Here is a 22,856-nt window from a genome sequence, read left to right on the forward strand (position 1 = left end):
TGAAAATTTAGTCTGTAAAGGCCCATTTACTGACTCAGGTGTTCGAAGTATGATTTAAAATACATACAACACACTCTGAAATAAGCCTCTTTTTCTGTAAAACAAAATTTGTCTTGTAATAAAAATTAAAGCAAACCAACAGAAATGTGGTATAAGACACACTCCTCTCTTTTCTATAAGAGAGAGTACTTGGAGACCAATACTCTTGCAGTAGTAACTGGCTCATTGCCGAGTCATTGAACATATATACAAAAGCTCCCTCTGCTGGAAGAAAGTATGAATTAAAAAAGTTAATACTGTAATTTAAAAGGTATTAATTAAAAGGAAGTGCTAGATTTTGCTAGCAGGGAAGTAGTTTTGCAACATTAACAGATTTCAGCCTGAATGTGTACCATCTCATTTGGGCTTTTCAGCATGCTTTTTCCAATATGGTCTGTGATTTCAACATTTTATGCAAGGCAATTAGCTAACTGTAATATAGACTGCATTAAATGAAAAAGCAATGTCTTTAAGAACTCACTCTAGTAATACAGTTTTACAAAATGGGCAATTTGCTGTTCATTCACAGGCAGTCAGGAATTTTTGTTCTGTAAAACTGCTGCATCATCATTTCTGAATGAGATCATATTGTGCTATTTTTACAGTTTCATGGCTTTTACAAGTTCATTCATGGAGAACAGCACCCTTTTCCCATTGCTATGGGTTTTTTGGGGGGGTATGCTTAGCATTATTAAATGCCCTCTTTTCCAGTCTCCCTTGGACTTTAGAAGAGATCACTCAGATTCTACTGTGGCTCAGAAAATTTCAAATAAATATTTATTTTTTCCTTAAATATATTCAAACAACTGTTCTACATTTTTTCTTATTACTTTTGTTCTTTGACCTAATAAGTCACCCACTTGCTTATAACAAATGCTCTGTTCATCTATGCTACACTCCTAAAACAAGTCTCAAGTGTAAACAGATATACCTGAGTTATGACATTTAAATTTCTTTCAGTATTTTTGTGAGAAACATTAGCAGTGACATTTTCTTGAGTTATGGCCTTATTTTAAGAACTGAGCAGAAGTTATGAAATACAAACTCTGGTATTTCCCCCCTTTTTCCTTTAGTGAACTTTGGCTTGATATTGATTTTTAAAATCAAAAGTATAAACTGCCAGCATAAGATCACTCTGAAATAACCTGAAAACAGAGGCACATTGAAGGGTATAGAAAATTCCTAACGCATACGATCCTGGTAAATTAATGTTATGTATACGTAGGTTTCAATTTTTAATGAGAATAAACCAACTAGCAAAGCAGCATTAATAAAGAGAAAGAGCTCTACAGCCTGAGACTCAGTGCTTTACAATTTAGCAAATGACACAGACTTGCAGATGCACCTATTTTACATATCCTTCCCTGCATTTTATGTTACTTTAAAACCAGTGGAATCCTCCTTAAACAGAAGTGTGGGACAGTATTTGACACTTAAATAATCTGCAGCAGATAATATTCTTTCTAGTTTTTGGATTTTATGTAGACAAAATCTTCATCTGCAGAATGTATAGATACTTTCAACTTTTTGTAACCTCATTCTTTGTTTCATGGTTGTTGTTTTTTTAAATGTTGTTCACAAATTTTATTGAAAAAGAATATTACACAATTATAACAGCAAAATTTCAAACACTGAATTAGATCCTGTCATAAATATAAAGGGAAGGGTAAACCCCTTTGAAATCCCTCCTGGCCAGGGGAAAGCTCCTCTCACCTGTAAAGGGTTAAGAAGCTAAAGGTAACCTCGCTGGCACCTGACCAAAAATGACCAATGAGGAGACAAGATACTTTCAAAAGCTGGGAGGATGGAGAGAAACAAAGGGTCTGTGGGTCTGTCTATTTGCTGGTTTCTGCCGGGGATAGACCAGGAATGGAGTCTTAGAACTTTTAGTAAGTAATCTAGCTAGGTATGTGTTAGATTATGATTTCTTTAAATGGCTGAGAAAAGAATTGTGCTGAATAGAATAACTATTTCTGTCTGTGTATCTTTTTTGTAACTTAAGGTTTTGCCTAGAGGGGTTCTCTATGTTTTGAATCTAATTACCCTGTAAGGTATTTACCATCCTGATTTTACAGGGGGGATTTCTTTATTTCTATTTACTTCTATTTCTATTAAAAGTCTTTTTGTAAGAAAACTGAATGCTTTTTCATTGTTCTGAGATCCAAGGGTCTGGGTCTGTAGTCACTTAGGCAAATTGGTGAGGCTTTTTACCAAACCTTGTCCAGAAAGTGGGGTGTAAGGTTTTGGGAAGTATTTTGGGGGGAAAGACGTGTCCAAACAGCTCTTCCCCAGTAACCAGTATTTGTTTAGTGGTGGTAGCGGCCAATCCAAGGACAAAGGGTGGAATATTTTGTACCTTGGGGAAGTTTTGACCTAAACTGGTAAAGAGAAGCTTAGGAGGTTTTTCATGCAGGTCCCCACATCTGTACCCTAGCGTTCAGAGTGGGGAAGGAACCTTGACAGATCCAAAACAAATATTGAGATGCACAATGATCAAAATAAAATCAACATAAGAATAATGCATTGTGCTGAAACCTTAACCATAACAAAGGCAGAAGAAGAAACTATATTAAACAAACCCTGGTCAAAATTTTCTCTTTGATATGAATGCTTATGCTATATTAATATTACACACATTTCAGTAGGCAGATGAATTTAAAACCATTGATCCAAGAACAATATTCATCTTAATATAGACATACTATCAAACTCAGAAGGGAGTGAGTACTTGGAATAAATAACTTGGAATAAATAACCGTCCCCAAAACTAGGAAGCAATACCTTAAATGGATACCCACTGATGTTAGCCCACTGCCGCTCCATTAACCACCCCTCCAATCCCCATTTGAAAGATTGTTCCGGCTTCTGGCAGGAATAATTCGCACAGGCTTGGAGGTTCAGGGAAAGTTTTGTATGTACAGATATGTGCAGTAAGCACCAAATCCTGAAGCCGCTTTCTGGTCCCAGTAGTCAAGCCAGTTATTGTGCATTGAATGTAGGGTTGGAGAGACGGAATCACAGAAATGTAGGGCTGGAAGGGACCTAGAAAAGTCATCAAGGCCAGCCCCCTGTGCTAGGGCAGAACCAGGTAAACCTAGAGCATCCCTGACAGGTGTTTGTCCAAAAAGGTTCTTAAATACCTTCAATGATGGGGATTCCACAGCCTCTCTAGGAAGCCTATTCCAGAACTTAAGTATCCTTATAGTTGGAAAGTTTTTTTCTAATATCTAACCTAAATCTCCCTTATTACACATAAGCCTATTACTTCTTGTCCGACCTTCAGTGGACATGAAGAACAATTGATCATTGTCCTCTTTTTATAGCAGCCGTTAACATAAAATTAAAGACTGTTATCAGTCTTCTTTTCTCAAGACTAAACATGCACAGGTTTTTTAACCTTTCCTCATAGCTCAGGTTTTCTAAACGTTTTATCATTTTTGTTGCTTCCTCTGGACTCTCTCCAATTTAGTCACATTTCTCCTAAAGTGTGGTGCCCAGAATTGGACCCAGTATTCCAGAGGAGGCGTCATCAATGCCGAGTAGAGAAGGACAGTTACCTCCTGTGTCTTACACATGACACTCCTGTTAATACACTCCAGAAAGTTACTACCCTTTTTTGCAACTGCATCACATTGTCCACGCTCATTCAATTTGTGATAGCCCCCAGATCCTTTTCAGCAGTACTGCCACGCTAGTTATTTTGTAGTTGTCCTTTGACTTTTCCTTCCTAAGGGAAGTACTTGGCACTTGTCTTCACTGAATTTCATCTTGTTGATTTCAGACCAATTCTCCAATTTGTCAAGGTGATTTTGTCCTTCCAAGGTGCTTGTATTACTTCCTACGTCCTAGATTCATCAAAGCATTTAGGTACATGTTTAATTTTAAGCACAAGAGTAATCCCATCTCCATTCATCAAAGCACTTGAGCACATACTTAAAGGTTTAGGTAATTTATTAGTTATTATTTGTATTGTGATAGTGCCTGAGAGCCCCAGGACCCCATCTTGTTAGCAGCTGTACAAACACAGATAAAGACAGCCTTTACCCCAAAGAGCTTACAATCTAGCCATGGGCTTCAGTCACATTTACTTCAATGCATGTTTAAGTGCTTTGATGAATAAGCATGGACGTAAGCATGTCCTTAAAGCGAAGCACATGCTGAAGTGCTTTGCTGAATCAAGACCTCTGCATCTTCACGGAAAAGGAAAAAAAAAATCCCAAACTATTTTTACATATCACTCTGATTCCCTCTTAAAATATATTACATTAAGCCACACTTTAAATATGTGTCTGGTATCTTATCTGAGCAGTGTATTTTTAAAAATACTTATTAAAAGACAAACTTCCCCCTAAACTATATAGGAAACTCTCTTTAATGAAATCACCTATACCTTATGAGAGGTTTAAAAATGTTCCACAGAATTTTTATGAAGTTGGTTGGATGTACAACATAGAGTGCTTTAAGATTTTTCTTATACCTGTGAAAAGAAAATTAAATTGTTAGAAGACTTTTAATATCATATGCTGCAGCATAAAGTAGAGGCAATTGAATGAAAAGGTTTTATTACTGGAACACTAAATATATTCCTTTCAAGTACACTACAAAAAAATCTAATTCAGAGGAAATTGAATGTAAAATGAAAAAAGGAGCTGGTCAGTCCTGATGGCACAAAAGTAGGCCAAGATTACACTATTTCGTTGCTAACCCATGTCTGGGTTGTTTTGTGGATTTAATAATGGTGGTGGTGGGAAGCATCTCTGTAAATGATAAAAAGAGCTTCTTGAAAGTTCCAGTGAAAGAAATAAGTATTTTACTTCATTTTCCATTCTTTTCTATCATTGAGTTTCATACTGGGGAAAATGTTTATTCTTTCAGAATTAAAACCTACATCCATTAATTTATTTCTCTTGCTATGTTTGCTTTGGTTTGCTAGTAATCACTGAAGATATTTGGGGCAGAACACCAGCTAGCGTAAACTGATATAGCTCATCTGAAGCCAATGGCACTATGTTGAAGTACATCAGCAGAGTCCCGGCTCCAATGTGTTTAAAACAAAATCTCTCTTTCCCCCATAATCCTGATTGATCCTGCAGTGACGTATCTGATGTCATAAATACAGGATCATAGTAGGGACAAGCATTAGGCTGGAAATTAGGCTGCATGAAGGAATAAGATCTTATATCAAAGGAGATACAGACAATGAGTGGCCAAGTACATTGGTTTGTATATAAATTGCTGCTTTTCTCTTCTAAATTTTCCCCAATAGGGAAGGTCCCTCTTGAATGCTGACCATTAAAGGATCATATTCCACCGATCAAGAATTGCAAAAACCACTTTTGCACAACAGCTTATATATTTAGAGGTGGGTAGGAGGAACCAAGCACTTAACGCAGTTTCTTCTTTTTTATTTTAATTGCACCCAAGTGGTTTTGAGTGGGGAAAGAAAACCAGTATTGTTTTTATAAGGCCAGAATCAAACAAAGTTTGGAACTGTGCACCTGGGAACACTTTGAATAATAAAAAGCAGTTATTTTATTGAGATGAAGTTCATATTTTGAGTCTATTTTATACTTGGAGGTAACAGGTGGACCCATTTCTTTTGTGCAAAGTTACATATTTATATTCTTCTTCTTCACCTATGTAGCACAATTACATCCCCCAAAGACTTCTTTGAACCGCTGTTGTAAATAACTTATCTGAAATTTTTCCTTTAAAACCCATTTATGTTGACTATTTTTATTTGTTACACTCGCCAATTGGGGGAGAGAGGAGTACAGGGACAAAATGCAGTGCAAAAAGTGCACAGGGTATTTGTTTAGTTTTTCCTTTAGCTAGCACAACTGAACATGAATATTGGGCTGTGAATATTGCTGTGAGCTTCCCAATGTCAATGTGCTAAGAATTCCAACCGTGATTCAAATAATGGGTGTAAGGTTGCCTGCTTTTGCCCAATTACCCACTCTCATCTGGTTCCCTTTTGCTCTCTAAGTTTCTGGCTGGGGAGGAGGATGGAGAGAATGCGGTTGGGCAGAAATGAAGGCCACATTGTGTGAATAAGATGCGCGCACTTCAGAAGCCAATGCAACTGAAGATATTTCCCCTCTGTTGCTTCTCCTCCATATGGAGGCTGTAAATTTGGCATGGCTTTGTGCCAAGAGAGTGTGTGACAGGACAGGCTTGCAATTTCACATGGTCATTCCTTTCTAGGGAGAGACCCTTGCACAGCAAAGATCCACAGTGAACATAACAGAAGTCCCTCTCCAGTCTCAGAACCAAATGACTATCTTGCACTCACCATTTTGAGAATCTACCAGCAAAAGCAAACTCCCTCAGTCTACCACTGAGCTGAGAGTGATATGTCATGACAGCAGTTGGACGTTTCAGATGACAACATCGCTCTCCGTATTTGATGGCTGCTAGGCAAAATTTTACTTTTTTGTGGTGAGTATTTAATGTTTCAGTTTTTAGTGTATGAAATTCAAAAGGGTGGTAGGTTGGGTGTTGATCTCAGCCTCTCGAATTTGCAAAATTGGGCTGCAACACTCATGAGAACAGGATCTGCCATGAGATGTCTGGTAACTTTTCTCTTTGGTCAGGTTACAATTACCACCAGAATAGTCATCTTTCTTGTGGTTATTTTGGTAGATCTGTTTCTAATCCCTTCCAGAATCATAAAGCTCAGAGGTGTGTGAAAAATGTAAAACAGTGCTGCTTCTGACAGTGGGAGTAAGGGGAAAAGGGAGGCATTTGCGTGTGTTTGTTTTCTCTCACTTCGCCCTCTAGTTGTTTGCCCAGAGCAGAGAGATTGTAAAAGATGAACTGCTGCCAGTTGGGGCACTTTTAGCTCCACTGCTAGAAGCCTGTGTTTTTGGAACAGGGATTCTGTCCTGGCTCCCAGGTCTGCAATACAATTTATCTAACAATTGTAGACTTCATAGTAAAACAGAAAGCGAAGGAACTATGCCTGTGTTATGAAGGAGGTCAGAAGAGATCATCATCATGGTCCCTTCTGACCTTAAAATCTATGTAGTGAAATACATTCTGGCCTAGAATTTCAGAAGCTGGCTTCTATTTTTCCTATCCCCAGCTTAGTCTAAGGAACTATGTAAGGTATGAGCTGCTAGATCACAACTGTGAGAAAATCACGAATAACCAATGTCGATGCATTGCAAACATCTTTTTAAATATACCACAGAATGGTTGGGCCTCCTCATTGTGGGTCTGCAGGATTTTTACACCCTGGATAATGTTTCCAATACCTAGAATGTTCATTGTTAATCATTTCTTCATGGTAGAAATTTCTAATCTAATCTACAGTAATGGAAATTAACTCTTTGATCTCAATAGCAAAGAAAGACCAACAGGTAGACCTCTAGCTTGTTGGGTCTTCGTGAAGAATATGCCTCCTTCTTGGAAGTTAAACAGGATGCGATAGTTGGATCCTACCCACAGAAAGGGCAGACACAGAACATTTGGAGAACATACTTCCTGTCAAATTCTTTGTAGGCACTTTGCAGCCAGTTCAGAGAAGGTTTATTCCGACTGTTCAGGCCATAGTGAAAGTAGACCAGGGTATAATCATTCTCCACATACTGGTCGAGTGTATACCTCAAGTATCTGAGAAGAGAGGCAATATTTTAGTATTAAAAAGTGATTTCTAATGTATTTTTATGGATTTATAAACTGAAAAGTGTCCAAAGAACCAAAATCACTATTTTTGCCCAGCACGCCAAAGTTTGTAAATTCATGTTCATGATCAATATTAATACACTCATTCATTATGTATCATGATGCCAGTGATTTCATGTTCAGGGGGAAAATGTTCCACATTAAAAGAACGTGCCTAGTCAAGAGGTACAAAGATTGCAGTGCTGACAGGCAATCAAATGATGAAAAAACCTGGGCATGCTTTCTGGAAATAATGAAAAAGCTTTGTGTTCTCATCTTTCTGAATTCCTATGTTCTGAATAAATAATGGCATTAACACTTGTCAAAAAACGGTGAAAAGTGAAATTTTGTGAAATATTTTTTGTCAATATCAAATGTTTTGAAAATTTTTAACCAGCTCTAATTACTGTGGCTGGCATCAGATACTTCTCTCTTCCTTAAGTTAGTCTGTCTTTCTTTTGTAGGGATTTCATCATCAGATCCCTATGTGTTAAGATAATTTAAGGAAATGCACTTAAGTAATCCCATCTTGAAATAATATTGCATGTTTTTATAAGTAGGTTTCTTTGTATTGATTCTTTTATGGTATAGTTTAAGGTACTTTTCTTTTTCCTTTGTTGTACAATTGAGAATAGGACAAGGCGTTTTTTTCCCCACAGCTGAATTATTCAAACAAGGCAACAATGCCACTTGAGTAGTAACCATCTCGACTCACCTCTCTCTGAACCAGATTTTAATTTACCCGTGTTATTACATTATCAATTCTTGCTTATTATTCTGTGCATAGTCTTAACAACGTTTCTTAATTGCTCTTTTCACTTAACAAAATGTGTAGTTCCATGTGGCATTCATTAGGCTAGTGGAAGTCTGCAAGTTCTGAGCTCACTGTGACTATTATCTATGCAAATACATTTAACTTTACTCTTCTCTTGTCCTCCCATCTTCTACTCCCTTGTTTATTGCTTATTTTCCATTGCTTATTTTAAAAGTCTTAGACAGTGAACTATCTGGGACAAGGACTGTCTTTGCATTATTTGTGTGTACAGGGATCTTGATCCCTGGCTAAGGCTTTTAGGAGTTGATTGAATGGAAATCATGACAATAATCATTCAGAAGGCGTTACAAAAAAATGAAAGTCTCTGGAAATAAAGGTACAGTATCCCCAAACATGCCCTTGTGCCCAGGCAATCTATTGAGCCTCCTGGCCTTATATAATTCCCTAGCTAAAATGCAGTACTTCTGAGAATAATGGAGCAGAGTTTAAGCTGGTGCAAATTACCACAGCTCATGGATCGATGACAATTTATGTCAGCTGAGCATCTGCCCCCTGTTTTTACACAGCCAGTTGCCATTTCCAAGCCTGCAATACTATCCCTAGAAGCATTACTTACTGGGACAGCATTTCCAAGAATGACAGTGAAAACGCTGCATACCAAATCCATTCCAACATGGTTTCATTTGCAAAATATCTGCCATGCTGGCCCCAGTCTGAACAGTTTTTCCTCAAACCTTAACTTGCTTGGTCTGATCCTAAAAAGGAAAGATGGTCCACTGCTGGCTTGGGACTCAGAAGACCTGGGTTCAATTTCCTGCTCTACCATAAACTTTCTGTTTGACCTTGGGCAAATTATGTAGCTGCTCTGTGCCTTAGCTTCCCATCTCTAATGCTGGGATAATAGTATGGGATAATAGACAGGTCCTGGTTCTAATCCCACACTAGGTCCTCCAGATTGCAGCATTTTATCTCTGTTACCTTCCTACAACCGATCTTTAAAAAGGATGTTGTGAAAAGGAATAATCATTTACAACATCTTGAACCAAGAAAAACCAACACCATAAGATGAGATAATGAAATATAAGATGAGATAATGAAATACTAAGCTTAATGAAATACTTAGCTCATTAAATGTTAGTGATTAATGTGAATCATCTAAAGATCAAAGGCAAAAAGCATTGTAGTGTAAACAATGAAACAGCATTCTTACTAAATGTTTTTTGAGAAGAGAAAATAAAATAAAAACAGCTTTTGCTGTTCCTGCAGCTGGTTAAATACCACAAAAAGTATCTGACAAATATAATATTCAATAAATACTGATACAATTTATCAAATAGTAAGTTTGAAAAGTACTAAAAATATTTTAATTTTTTGTTTGTCCCTCAAAATAAGTTACAATAGAAAAACCCATAAAGAGTTGATTAATAATATAACTACAATACACAAAAAACCCTGCTGTTTCTGGTTAAGTAGCTGGGGCTAGATTTCCAAGACAGTTTCTCACCTGATTCAGAGGCTTAGTACTCCGGCTAACATGTATTAGACACTTTTTTCCATACTCGACCAAAAAAAGCCCATTCACCTACAAATGAACTCATGAGACATGCCATTTAAAATTTTAAGCAGTGTAAACTGCAGAGAGAGAGAGAAGGTGAAATGAGAGAAACTTACTCGAGGAGTCTGCTGTGATTGAGCTGATGGGAAGGGGGCATACGACAGCAACTGAAAGTAATCACCCTCCTCCCAGAATTGTCATCACCTGGTAAACAAACACAGTTAATGAAGACCTTTATATAGCTCATTTCATATGCAGAAGGATGTTGAAACAAGATGCGGATATGAAGCAAAACCCTGGATCTGAACACCTACAAACTCTGAAAAAGACCTGAACTTTGTAAGTCCCATCTCCATTCCAGATATTTTGCGAACTTTGCCATCAATTGACAAATTATACACAGGAATTCCTTTACTCACTACTGGAGTGATTTGAAGAAGTTGTTCAGCAGCGTACATAGGATGTTGGGGACAGAAGCAAAGAATGCCATATTCAAATGAAGGTGAGAGCACTGAGTTCCTTTCAGGAGGCATTCAACCCCCTGCAGAATTAAGTCCAGGAAAATTAAGGGCCTACATTTCAGACTGGCTTAACTTGGCTTCCCTTTCCCCATCCACATGGGGGCAAGACTGTTTAAACATTTTATGCCTATCTTTTGCCATTTATAATGGCTGTAACTTTTATATTTGTACTACTAAGGGGAAGGATAACTAGTAGGTCATTCACTTGCTACCCGGGGACTTGGGAGTCCTTGGTTCAATTTCCTGCTTTACAATAGATTTCCTGTGTGACCATAGGTAAATCACTTAGGGTATGTCCACACTGAATAGTAAACCTGAGTCTGTGGAACCCACACCTGCAGGTTGGTGTTTCCAAGTTCGTGCTTGAGTGTCCACGCTGCAGAATAACCCCAGGCCTCCCAACTGTACTGATGTGTCCAAACTGCACTGCACAGACTCGAATCAGCCCTTCTGCTTCTGGAAGTGTATCCCAGGGTTCCTTGCCAGCTGCACCTGCTCTCGGGCTTGGTTTGTAGTGGATTGTGGGAGAACTTGTCTATCCATCCCACGTGCCTTGACCAGAAATGGTTTGAGCCCACCAATACATCCAGCCAAGCCATTTTGTGTCCTCACGCTCCCATCATCCCGATCCAGTGGAGGAACTTCTCTAGATCACGCTGTCAGTCCTATTTTGGGACTCAGGCAGAGCATCTGTGATATGCTGGTGGACATTTTGTCAATTGTTTTTGACCTGCCAAACACACTGTGATGGGTTCGGTCACAGAGACCCCCTTGGGACTGTCACCTGACATGCAGAAACTACCTCTGAGCCTGTTTTCCCTGTCAGCTTGGGACTCCAGAACCCTGTCTTGTTGAGCCAGACATGCAAGCCTGCTGCAGCACAGACCCAGGGTCTGAACCACGTCCCCAAAGCTGCAGACTTTAACTGAAAACTTCTCAGCAGGTACTCCTGTCTCCAGCACCCAAACACCCAACTCCCAATGCGATCCAAACCCCAAATAAATCTGTTTTACTCTGTATAAAGCTCACAGAGGGTAAAGTCATAAATTTTCCACCCTCTAGAACACTGATGGAGAAATATACACAGCTGTTTGCTTTCCCAGGTATTAATCACTTACTCTGGGCTCAATAATAAACAAAAGTGATTTTATTAAGAATAAAAAGTAGGATTTAAGTGGTCCCAAGTAATAACAGACAGAACAAAGTAAGTTACCAAGCAAAATAAAACAAAACACGCAAGTCTAAGCCTACTACATTAAGAAAAAAGAAAAGGAGTACTTGTGGCACCTTAGAGACTAACCAATTTATTTGAGCATGAGCTTTTGTGAGCTACAGCTCACTTCATCGGATGCATACCGTGGAAACTGCAGCAGACTTTATATACATACAGAGATCATTGTAGGGAGAGTGGTCACTTTGGATGAGCTATTACCAGCAGGAGAGTGAGTTTGTGTGTGTGTTTTTTGGAGGGGGGTGAGGGGATCAGAGAACCTGGATTTGTGCAGGAAATGGCCCACCTTGATTATCATGCACATTGTGTAGAGAGTGGTCACTTTGGATGGGCTATTACCAGCAGGAGAGTGAGTTTGTGTGTGGGGGGTGTGGAGGGTGAGACAACCTGGATTTGTGCAGGAAATGGCCCACCTTGATTATCATGCACATTGTGTAGAGAGTTGTCACTTTGGATGGGCTATTACCAGCAGGAGAGTGAGTTTGTGTGTGGGGGGGTGGAGGGTGAGAAAACCTGGTTTTGTGCTGGAAATGGCCCAACTTGATGATCACTTTAGATAAGCTATTACCAGCAGGACAGTGGGGTGGGAGGAGGTATTGTTTTATGATCTCTGTATGTATATAACGTCTGCTGCAGTTTCCATGGTATGCATCCGATGAAGTGAGCTGTAGCTCACGAAAGCTCATGCTCAAATAAATTGGTTAGTCTCTAAGGTGCCACGAGTACTCCTTTTCTTTTTGCGAATACAGACTAACACGGCTGTTACTCTGAAACCTACATTAAGAAACTGAATATAGGTAAATCTCACCCTCAGAGATGTTCCAATAAGCTTCTTTCACAGACTAGACGCCTTCTTAGTCTGGGCCCAATCCTGTCTCCGGTACAGTTCTTGTTAGTCCCAGCTCAGGAGGTAACTAGGGGATTTCTCATGACTGCAGCCCCCTCTGTTCTGTTCCACCCCCTTTTATAGCTTTGGCAGAAGGTGGGAATCCTTTGTCTCTCTCTGGATTCCCACCCTTCCTTCTAAATGGAAAAGCACCAGGTTTAAGATGAAAAGGAGTACTTGTGGCACCTTAGAGACTAACCAATTTATTTGAGCATGAGCTTTCGTGAGCTACAGCTCACTTCATCGGATGCATACCGTGGAAACTGCAGCAGACTTTATATACACACAGAGAATATGAAACAATACCTCCTCACACCCCACTGTCCCGCTGGTAATAGCTTATCTAAAGTGATCATCAGGTTGGGCCATTTCCAGCACAAATCCAGGTTTTCTCACCCTCCACCCCCCCACACAAATTCACTCTCCTGCTGGTGATTGCCCATCCAAAGTGACAACTCTCTACACAATGTGCATGATAATCAAGGTGGGCCATTTCCTGCACAAATCCAGGTTCTCTCATCCCCTCACCCCCCTCCAAAAAACACACACACAAACTCACATTGTGTAAAGAGTTGTCACTTTGGATGGGCTATCACCAGCAGGAGAGTGAATTTGTGTGGGGGGGTGGAGGGTGAGAAATCCTGGATTTGTGCTGGAAATGGCCCAACCTGATGATCACTTTAGATAAGCTATTACCAGCAGGACAGTGGGGTGGGAGGAGGTATTGTTTCATATTCTCTGTGTGTATATAAAGTCTGCTGCAGTTTCCACGGTATGCATCTGATGAAGTGAGCTGTAGCTCACGAAAGCTCATGCTCAAATAAATTGGTTAGTCTCTAAGGTGCCACAAGTACTCCTTTTCTTTTTGCGAATTAAGACTAACACGGCTGTTACTCTGAAACCAGGTTTAAGATGGATTCCAGTACCAGGTGACATGATCACATGTCACTGTAAGACCTCATTCTCCATTCTTTCAGGGTTGGCCTGCACATACCCAGGAAGGTTTGCGAATAAACAGAGCCATTTACAACCAATTGTCCTAGTTAATGGGAGCCATCAAGATTTCAAGCCATTATTAACGGCTCACACTTTGCATAGTTACAATAGGACTTTAGAGTAATACTTCGTATTTCTAGCTTCAGATAAAAGAATGATACATACATGCAAATAGGATGAACACACGCAGTAGATTATAAGCTTTGTAATGATACCTTACAAGAGACCTTTTGCATGAAGCATATTCCAGTTACATTATATTCACACTCATTAGCATATTTCCATAAAACATATGGAGTGCAATGTCACACACACCTTTGGAGGGGGACACTAACATGCCAGCTGATGCTGCTCAGACCTGTTGCCACAGCTGCAGATTCCCCCCAAACCAGCGCTTCTGGAGCAGGGCCACAAGTGCAGACCATGAGACTGGATCATCATGTGGACCTGGGGTGAACAGCAGGGGCTCCAGAACTTTCACATGAAAAAGCAGGTATTCCTGAGGGGGTTGTGAACAACATGCTCTAACCCTCTCCAGTGCCACAACACACACAAGGATAAGTGTGGTGGTCCAGAAGCAGGTCACCATACCCATCTGGAAGCTGGCTACCCCAGACTGCTACAGGTCTGTTGCGAACCAGTTTGGAGTTGGCAAGTCAACTGTGGGGGTTGTTGCAGTGAAGGTTCATGAGGTGATCAGAACTGGGATGTGCACAAAGGTGGTGGGCATTAAAAGTGTGCCCAAAATAACTGCTGACTTTGAGAGGACCTGCTTTCCAAACTGCACTGGGCCTATCAGTGGGACTCATGTGCCTGTAGTTAGCCCTCTGTAAGGAGCTCAAGTACGTAAACTGCAAAAGACACTACTCCATCATTATGCAGGCCCTGGTCAACCACAGAGGCAGATCACCAGCCACAATGGATGAAAAATTGTGGTAAAAATTAACAAGATGCTGATTTAGCATGGAGATGCACCCTAAGCCCATGCACAGACATGGCTAACTGTCAGCCATTGGGACACCTAACACAGACAGGCAGCCACCCTCCTCTGTAATTTGGACTCAGATTTCAGCTACCCTTGGACCAAATACAGACCCTGATTTTGTTTGGACTCATCACAGACATTTTTTTTTTTGACTCAGTGTACAGGCGGTCTGGGACAGTGCAAGTGTGTCTGATTTATAAGGTACTATACCTTGAGGGAGCATCTTGTAATCCCCATATTCCTTATCTGTATATAATTGTGATATTGCATATAAAGCGTGCCATGTGAGGTATCAGGGAAAAGGTTATGTTCAGTTGAAAGTCACTGTTCTATCTGAATATCTATATCTTTAGTGCGTATGAAGTTATGAGATTGTGTTGTAGGTTGTCACTAAAACACGCTGTAAATTGGGGAATCAGTCACATATTAGCTCTCAAGAGACAACAGCAAGGAAAGTAACCAACACCTGTGTGGGGTGTCAAACAACCATCAACAGCCTTTGTCTAGCAAGGGAGCTACAATTCAATGACTCACCTGCATAAGGCTACACCAGGTGAATTGCTCAACCTTGCCTGGGGACTCAGCAATGCCCCCCAGACACGTCCGGACTTGTGTTCTCCAAGCACATGGACTAAAACAGAACACAGGGACCTCATGCTTGGTCTTTCTCCTTCCCCCACCTATGCTGCAAACAACAAAGACACTCAGAAGACTGAAGACTCCAACAGAGGGGACTGGCCCAGGTTTATGGGACAAACCCGTATACTAAAGACTGCAGTGGGGTGAGAAAAACTGCTTAATCTAGATGTTGCCCAGTCTAATAGGGCTGAAAGTTTAGACTGCATGCTTATATTTTATTTTGGTAACTAACTCTGACTTTTTGCCTGTCACTTATAATCACACAAAATCTAACTTTTGTAGTCAATAAATTTGTTTTACTGTTTATCTTTACCAGTGAGTGTGCCTGAAGTGTGTGGTAAATCTGCTCCGATTTCCAAAGGCTGGTGTATATCCACTTTCCATTGATGAAGTGATGAACCAATTAATAAATTTGCACTGCTCATTTTGAGCACTGCAAGATGGTATATTCCTGAGGTACGAGGCTGGGAGGTGGGGGGATTTGGCTGGTGCCTTTCTCTGTGTGATTCATGAGTGGCTCTGGGAACATTCATGCAATCTAGCTTGATGTGGGGCCCCACATGCTGTTGTGCTGAGTGATAACAGTGCCTGGAGGGGTTTTCTGCTTGTCTCTAGCAAAGCAATGTGAGACACAGCCCAGGCTGGAGAGTTAAGGGGGCACAAAGTCCCACAGTCCCTGGCTGCACCCCAGGATCCCATCACAGGTATGTAAAGCCTTGTCTACACTACACAGTTTTGTCGACAAAACAGCAGAAGTATACACACTGATATTTGCCTACACTGAAACGCTCTTCCTGCCGATGTAACTCCCCTGCTATGCTGACATAATAAAACCACCTCAACAAGAGGCATAGGGCTTATGCTGGTGTAGTTAGGGCAATGCTCAGGCACTTCCTCTGTTACTGGTTCTGCTGTGGGCTGCTCCACAGGGCTGTCTCCAAACAGTAACTGGGTGTGAATTTTTGGGATGGAACGGCTGAGAAACACAGGCTGGGGGTTTGTGGGAGAGTGCTGGCAGACTCTCCAGACCCATATCTGGCAACCCAAACTTGAGCTGCATCTACAGTGCAAAATCCTTGGACTGGGACCCGCATCACAGTCGAGCTAGGCCTTGGACCCAGACCTCTGGCTGAGTCTATAGGCCCAAATCCTGAGATCTTTCAGGCCTGATTGATGTGTGTGTGGATGGTAGGTGTCAGACCTGCATCAGAGTCCAGATTTACCATAAGAGTCAGATTCTTAAGATGCAGATAGGCACCTAGTGGGGGACTTTCAAAAGGGAGTTAGGTGCCTAGGTGCTACCTGCATATTTAGGTACCTAAATATGCCTTTAAAAATGTGGCCCTTAGTCTCTCTGTGCCTCAGTTCCCCATCTGTAAAATGAAGGTAATAGCACAGCCCTATCTCACAAGGGGGTTGGAAGGATAAATATAATAAAGCCTGTGAGATGCTCAGATACTATGGTAATAGGGGACTATATAGCTACAATGGGAAGACAGGTTTCAAAGTAACAGCCGTGTTAGTCTGTATTCGCAAAAAGAAAAGGAGTACTTGTGGCACCTTAGAGACTAACCAATTTATTTGAGCATGAGCTTTCGTGAGCTACAGCTCACATTTCTCTTAAATTGATTGGGATGCTCTGCATTATTTTAATGGGCCTAATTCACATATGACCCTGCCTAAACTCAAGCTTCAAAGTAAATTAAACTTAGGTCCTGCTCCTATTTCCACTGAAGTCTCAAGAAAGTTTGGCTTTGATGTCATGGGAGCAGAATAAATAAATGGTATTCTTCATTACCAGTTTCTTGCAAACAATCATCTGATAAATGGTTGGTAATGAGCAAGCCAAAGAAAAGGAAGAAAGAGTGAAGGGAAGGAAACAGGGGTGAAACTGGTAAACAAAATGAATTAGTAAATAAATACTTAAATCTTCTGAAAAGCTAGGACTATATAGCTTAAGACTAGTTCTTGGGCTGTTCTAACTTGTGCAACTGATGCTGGTCCAGAGCAGAAGCACTAAGCTAATGATCTTAGCAACACAGCCATACAAATTTTACATGGATAAATAATGTCGACAGTCTAGTAGGTACTAACACACTTTCAATCAACATAAGACAAGCAATTCCTTTTGTACTGAATGGTTTTGTATTGTTAAAAGAAACCCATCCTGTATTTCTTTTGTCCAATAGATGGACATTTTCATAATCTACTTATGTTTGGATTTGTCTGTATATATTCTACCGTACCTCAGAGACCCGCTGCAGAAGAGTATCTTGTTTCAAAGCCTTCCCATTATGTTGGGGGAGGGGAAATAAATATTTAATGGAATTTTCATGTAAAAAAAATCCTGTTTAAAATACTAAATAGAATATTCACGTACTACTTCAGAGAGAATAAGGCAATGAACAATTGGTGCATGCACTCAGGTAATCAGTAGTCTGTTTATAAAACAGGTCACTATTTTATTTCCTGGGGGGACTTGTTAAGTACCTTTCATCTGAAATGCTCAGAGCACTTACAAAGGCATTCAAATCTGACAAATGAGCATTAAAATTAATGATAAACAAACATGAAATTACAAACGTTACCGAAAGACTTTTCTTCCCTAAATCCTGACACTATTTGACCTATTTGTTCATGTCTGACAGATATGTTACTATATAGCATTCATATAATACAGGTATATAAGACAGACATGATATTGTATTAGCAGAAGTAGGTGCACTATGAGGGGTTTCTACACCTTCCTTTGGGCATCCAGTCTTAGCTACCGTTGGAAACAGGTAGAACAGTTTCTTTGTCAGAAAAAATCACCTCCATAAACAACAGAAATCTATGCCTGGTTTCCAGTTAAGGTAATAGGGTCTCTTCTTGTTACTTTTGAACTCCTGCCTGCATTGGATCACCTGCACTAAAGGCTAGAATATCCACCACCTACCTCTTATACAGAGTTTATAACCCATAGCTTTACAAAGGAAGTAGGTACTATTCTCCCAGTTTTACTGATGGGAAAACTAAGGTGAAATGACTTGCCCAGAGTTACCTAGCAGGCCTGTAGCAAAGCAGAGAATCCTTCTTTCATGAGCCCCAAACCATGAGCCCTGGTCCACCACCCACACTGCTCAGCGGTAGAAGGCACAGTTACTTTACAATCAGAAAAGATGACTGGGACTCATGACTCTTGGATTCTATTCCCAGCTCTGCCCTGATTTACTGTGTGATCTTGAGTATATTACCCATTCTGTGTGTCCGTTTCTCCATTTGCATTCAGGGTATAATAATAATAATAATACCAACTTCACAGGACTGATGAGACACAGAAAAACTGTTTTTTTTCATACAAGTCTAACTTGTTAATAAAATTTTGAAGAAAACCACCATCATTTAAAAATTAATGGCTGACCAAAACAAAACTGGAGCTCCACTGGTATGACTGAGACTGCTGGCCAGATGTTCTGTGTGAGAACCTTGCAGCTTGGAATTCAGTCTGAACCGTGCCATTCAGAGCCATTCAGTCTGAACTATCTTGACTCAGATGACCTCACGTCCCGTGCCTCCTCCCCTCCCCCCCCCCACACATTTGAAAACTGGGGTTTGGAGCTCCAGGGAATTGTAACTGTAAGAGTTCAAGGAGGAGTGGGGTTTGTGATAGGTTATCTTAAATTTCTGTTTTTAGGATGTATTTTTATAGTGTGTCAAGGGCACCTAGAGCATACAGATAGGCCTTTATTTTACCATGTATAGAATTTAAAATACATAAATAAAGTAAAAGTTACGCCATGGAGGCCTCATTTTCCTGCTAAATTGACAAGAAGTAAATTAGAAGAGAAGGATGCTCATTCTGTATGGAAATCAATGCAAAAAGAAGTGCAATCTGAACAATATTCCTTGATGTATCAATATATTTTGAAGTGTTTTAGGTCAGTGTGTTTTTGTTTTAACTTATTTTTCTTTATTTCATGGACTGATAGCATCCAGGAATTTCAGATGAAAATGGATAACCTGCTCAACCTTCTTTGAAAAAATGGTGCTGCTTGCATCTGTTGCCATTCCCCTGTCCAGATGAGTATATTCAAGTAAAACCACTTCTGACCATCTTTCCTCCCATTTCAGAGTTACAACTTCTAAATACCCCAAAAAGAAACCAGAAGAACTGGGAACGAAAGGGTGGAAAAAGCCCTATTGAGATGCAAGCAGTTTGGCCTTAGCACTAGATTCCATCTAACACTGGGGAAGAGGTCTGTAATGAGAACACTCATCTCAAGAAGAGGAAGGGGGTCAGAGAGCAAAGGAGTACCATTTCTCAAAGAGGAGGCCCATGTGTTCTAGTTTCTGGAGACCATTTGTATTCACCGAAGAAATATGAGTCATGCAGGTGGGCCTGTGCCACAAAGTTTGAATCCCGAGCTTCTCAAAGTACTGTGCAGTTCAGATCTGAGGCCCTATTTTAGGCCTGTATCCTGTTAATATTAAGTTCATCACACTGCAAATATCATATAGATATGGTTACACACACACACAAACACCAATTTAAAGTTAAGTTTAATTTCTAATGCTTTTTCCCATTGGTTTGAACTAAGGATGAGTTTCTAACTGTCTTGATTTCCCTTGCTTCCTACTGGCTAGCATGAAACTGCCAGATGATAGCTAGAAATAGCCAGATGTAGGAAGGCTAAAAACTCAAGTTCTTTCTTAAATAATTGTTTTGTTTCTATGTTCATTTTCAGTACGTTTACCTGCCTATAAAAAGTTTGAAAGGAAAATCACCATATAAATTACTTGGAGATTTTCAGATGAAAAGGTGCTATGTAAATGCAAAGATTGTTATTATTTTGGGGTCCAATATTGAAGTCCTTAAGGAGCCCAAACACTGCAATTAACTCTGCATGGGCAGAGCCCTACTCTCCTGCAGAATTCCATTAATTTCAATGGGGCTCTGTGCAGGGGCAGGGATCTGACTGCATGGAGTCAGTTGCAGAATAAGGAGCAGATTTTCAAAGGTATTTATGTGCTTAAAGATGCAGCTATATGCCAAATGGGATTTTCAAAAGTGTCTAAACAGGTTAGGCACTAAACGCCCATTGAAACTAAACACCTAACCTGCTTTCAAACTTTTGAAAATCCCACTTGGGGATATGTGCATCTTTAGGTGCCTAAATACCTTTGTCAATCTGGCCCATAGTTCTCACTCAGATATAAGTCTCTGAAGTCATTAAGCCAAATTGCGCTCTCAACCACTTCAGGGATTGAAATTGATTTCCTCTCTTGAGGCATGTGAGGATATTAAGTGCTTCCCTTGGATCAACCACTCAGGATCATGCACCTAAAGCAAAGAGTGTGTAAAGGAAGAGACCTCAGCAGATTATTGGCTGTGACAGCATCAGGTCTATCAGCTGGAGCAGACTGTGTTGAGCCAGTTCTCCTAATACTATGAAACCAAAATGTTCCTGTGCATTATGTGCTGACAGAAAACGCTTCCCCATGGAGAAGGAGAGTATAATGTGTACAGTCCAGATTAAGATTTGTGCAAATTAAAATATAAGATCACAGGAAAACCTCTGGGATTTTCTGTCCATGTTTCAAATCTATGCTGAGCACCTGCAATAGGTGCACATTCCTCAGCACTTTCTATCCTCAGTACAAGTTTTAATTAAAAACAAACCAACCAACCAACCCACCAACCAACAGATGCAGGGGAGGACAGGTAGGAAAATTAATGGTTTTACTTTTTAATTAAGATCATGGATGGCATTGCAATTGCAAACTGCATGTTGCAGATTAAAGGTATTTTATAATGCATGTAGCTCATCCCAATCTGAAAATAAACTCTTGGGACTCCTGTAAAGTCAAGCACTATTTTTGAGGATTTTTTGTATTGGTTAAGCAATATAAAATACTATCATCATTTTATGATGTTTTCTACAATGTCAGTTACAGCTACAGGGCCTGCTTCTGCTCCTGCTAGAGTCAATGGGAATTGTGTGACTGACTTCAACGGGAGCAGAAATGGGGCCCAAATCTAGGAAGGTAGCCATAGCAGCAATAGAAGTTTCCCATATTTTTATTAATTTCAAATAATTTAAGCCTAGTGATAATGGTACCAGTTTGTACCAAATGGTATCAGGATGGTACCAAACCGTACCATAGAATTTCTATCTACAGAAATTCCGTTCTTGAACAATAAAAGTACAGCAATAGCAATTTACTACTGACCACATGGCCAGGATGGCGACAGTGATTGTGAAATGCTTAGGGAGATGAGGGAGGCTACAAAATCAGGAAGCCTAAAAATCATGGAGGATTTCAATTATCCCCATATTGACTGGGTACAAGTTACCTCAAGACGGGATGTAGAGATAAACTTTTTGGATGTTATTAATGGCAGTTTCTTGGAGCAGCTAGTCCTGGAACCCACAAGGGGAAAGGCAATTCTTTATTTAGTCCTAAGTGGAGCACAGGATCTGATCCAATCAGTGAATTTATCTGAACCACTCAGTAATAGCGCCCATAATGTACTTAAATTTAACGTCCTTGTTGCGGGGAAAATACCAAAGAAATCCACCACAGTAGCATTTAACTTCAAATAGGGAAACTACACAAAAATGAGGAAGCTAATTAAATGGGAATTAAAAGGTACAGTAACAAGAGTGCCTGCAAGCTGCATGGAAGCTATTTAAAAATACCATAATAGACGCTCAGGCTAATGTATTCCCGCCTATAACAACAACAACAACAGTAAGTCCACCAAAAAATGCCACCATCGCTAAACAACAGAGTAAAAGAGGCGGTTAGAATCAAAACGACATCATTTACAAACTGTAAGTCAAATCCTACTGAGGAAAATAGAAAGGAGCAGAAACTCTGGCAGGTCAAATATAAAAGTGTAACTAGGCAGGCCAAACATTTTTTTAAAGAGCAACTAGCAAAAGACACTAAAACTAACAGCGATTTTTTTCAAGTACATCTCAAGCAGGAAGGGTGCCAAACAATCAGTGGGGCCAGTGGATGATCGAGATGTTACAGGAGCACTCAAGGAACACAAGGTTGTTGCGGAGAAGTGAAGCGCTGCATAAGTTTTCACTGCAGAGGATGGAAGGGAAATTCCCACACCTGAGCCATTCTTTTTAGGTGACAAATCTGAGGAACTGTCCCAGATGAGGTGTCAATAGAGGAGGTTTTGGAACAAATTGATAAATTAAACAGAAATAAGATACTGGGCCCAAATGGTATTCACCTAAGAGTTCTGACGGAACTCAAATATAAAATTACAGATCTACCCTATATCTACAGTGGTATGTAACTTATCGCTTAAATCAGCCTCTGTACCAAATGACTGGATGTGATGCCAAATTTAAAAAAAACACACACTCCAGAGGCTATCCTGGCAATTACAGGCTGGTAAACCTAACTTCAGTACCAGACAAACTGGTTGAAACTATAGTAAAGAACAGAATTATCAGACACATAGATGAACATAATGTTGGGGAAGAGTCAACACAGCTTTTGGAAAGGGAAATCATGCCTCACCAATATATTAGAATTATCTGAACATGTCAATAAG

General features: G+C 40.1%; 1 protein-coding gene across 11 annotated transcripts in view; it reads right to left on the reverse strand.

Annotated features, from left to right (window-relative positions):
* Positions 1-22,856, reverse strand: part of ARHGAP8 (Rho GTPase activating protein 8) — a 171,773-nt gene that overhangs the window by 95,861 nt on the left and 53,056 nt on the right. For 10 of the 11 annotated variants that reach the window (XM_073316346.1, XM_073316355.1, XM_073316333.1 and 7 more), the window contains 3 exons: positions 10,154-10,241; positions 7,525-7,656; positions 4,430-4,516 (listed from right to left, as the gene is read on the reverse strand). In XM_073316346.1, coding sequence (XP_073172447.1) covers positions 4,430-4,516; positions 7,525-7,656; positions 10,154-10,241 — 307 coding nt within the window. The remainder of the gene's footprint in view (positions 1-4,429; positions 4,517-7,524; positions 7,657-10,153; positions 10,242-22,856) is intronic. The other variant, XM_073316323.1, reaches the window with a different exon arrangement.

The sequence above is a fragment of the Lepidochelys kempii genome, chromosome 1, assembly GCF_965140265.1.
Source record: "Lepidochelys kempii isolate rLepKem1 chromosome 1, rLepKem1.hap2, whole genome shotgun sequence".
NCBI classification, from domain to species: Eukaryota; Metazoa; Chordata; order Testudines; family Cheloniidae; genus Lepidochelys; species Lepidochelys kempii.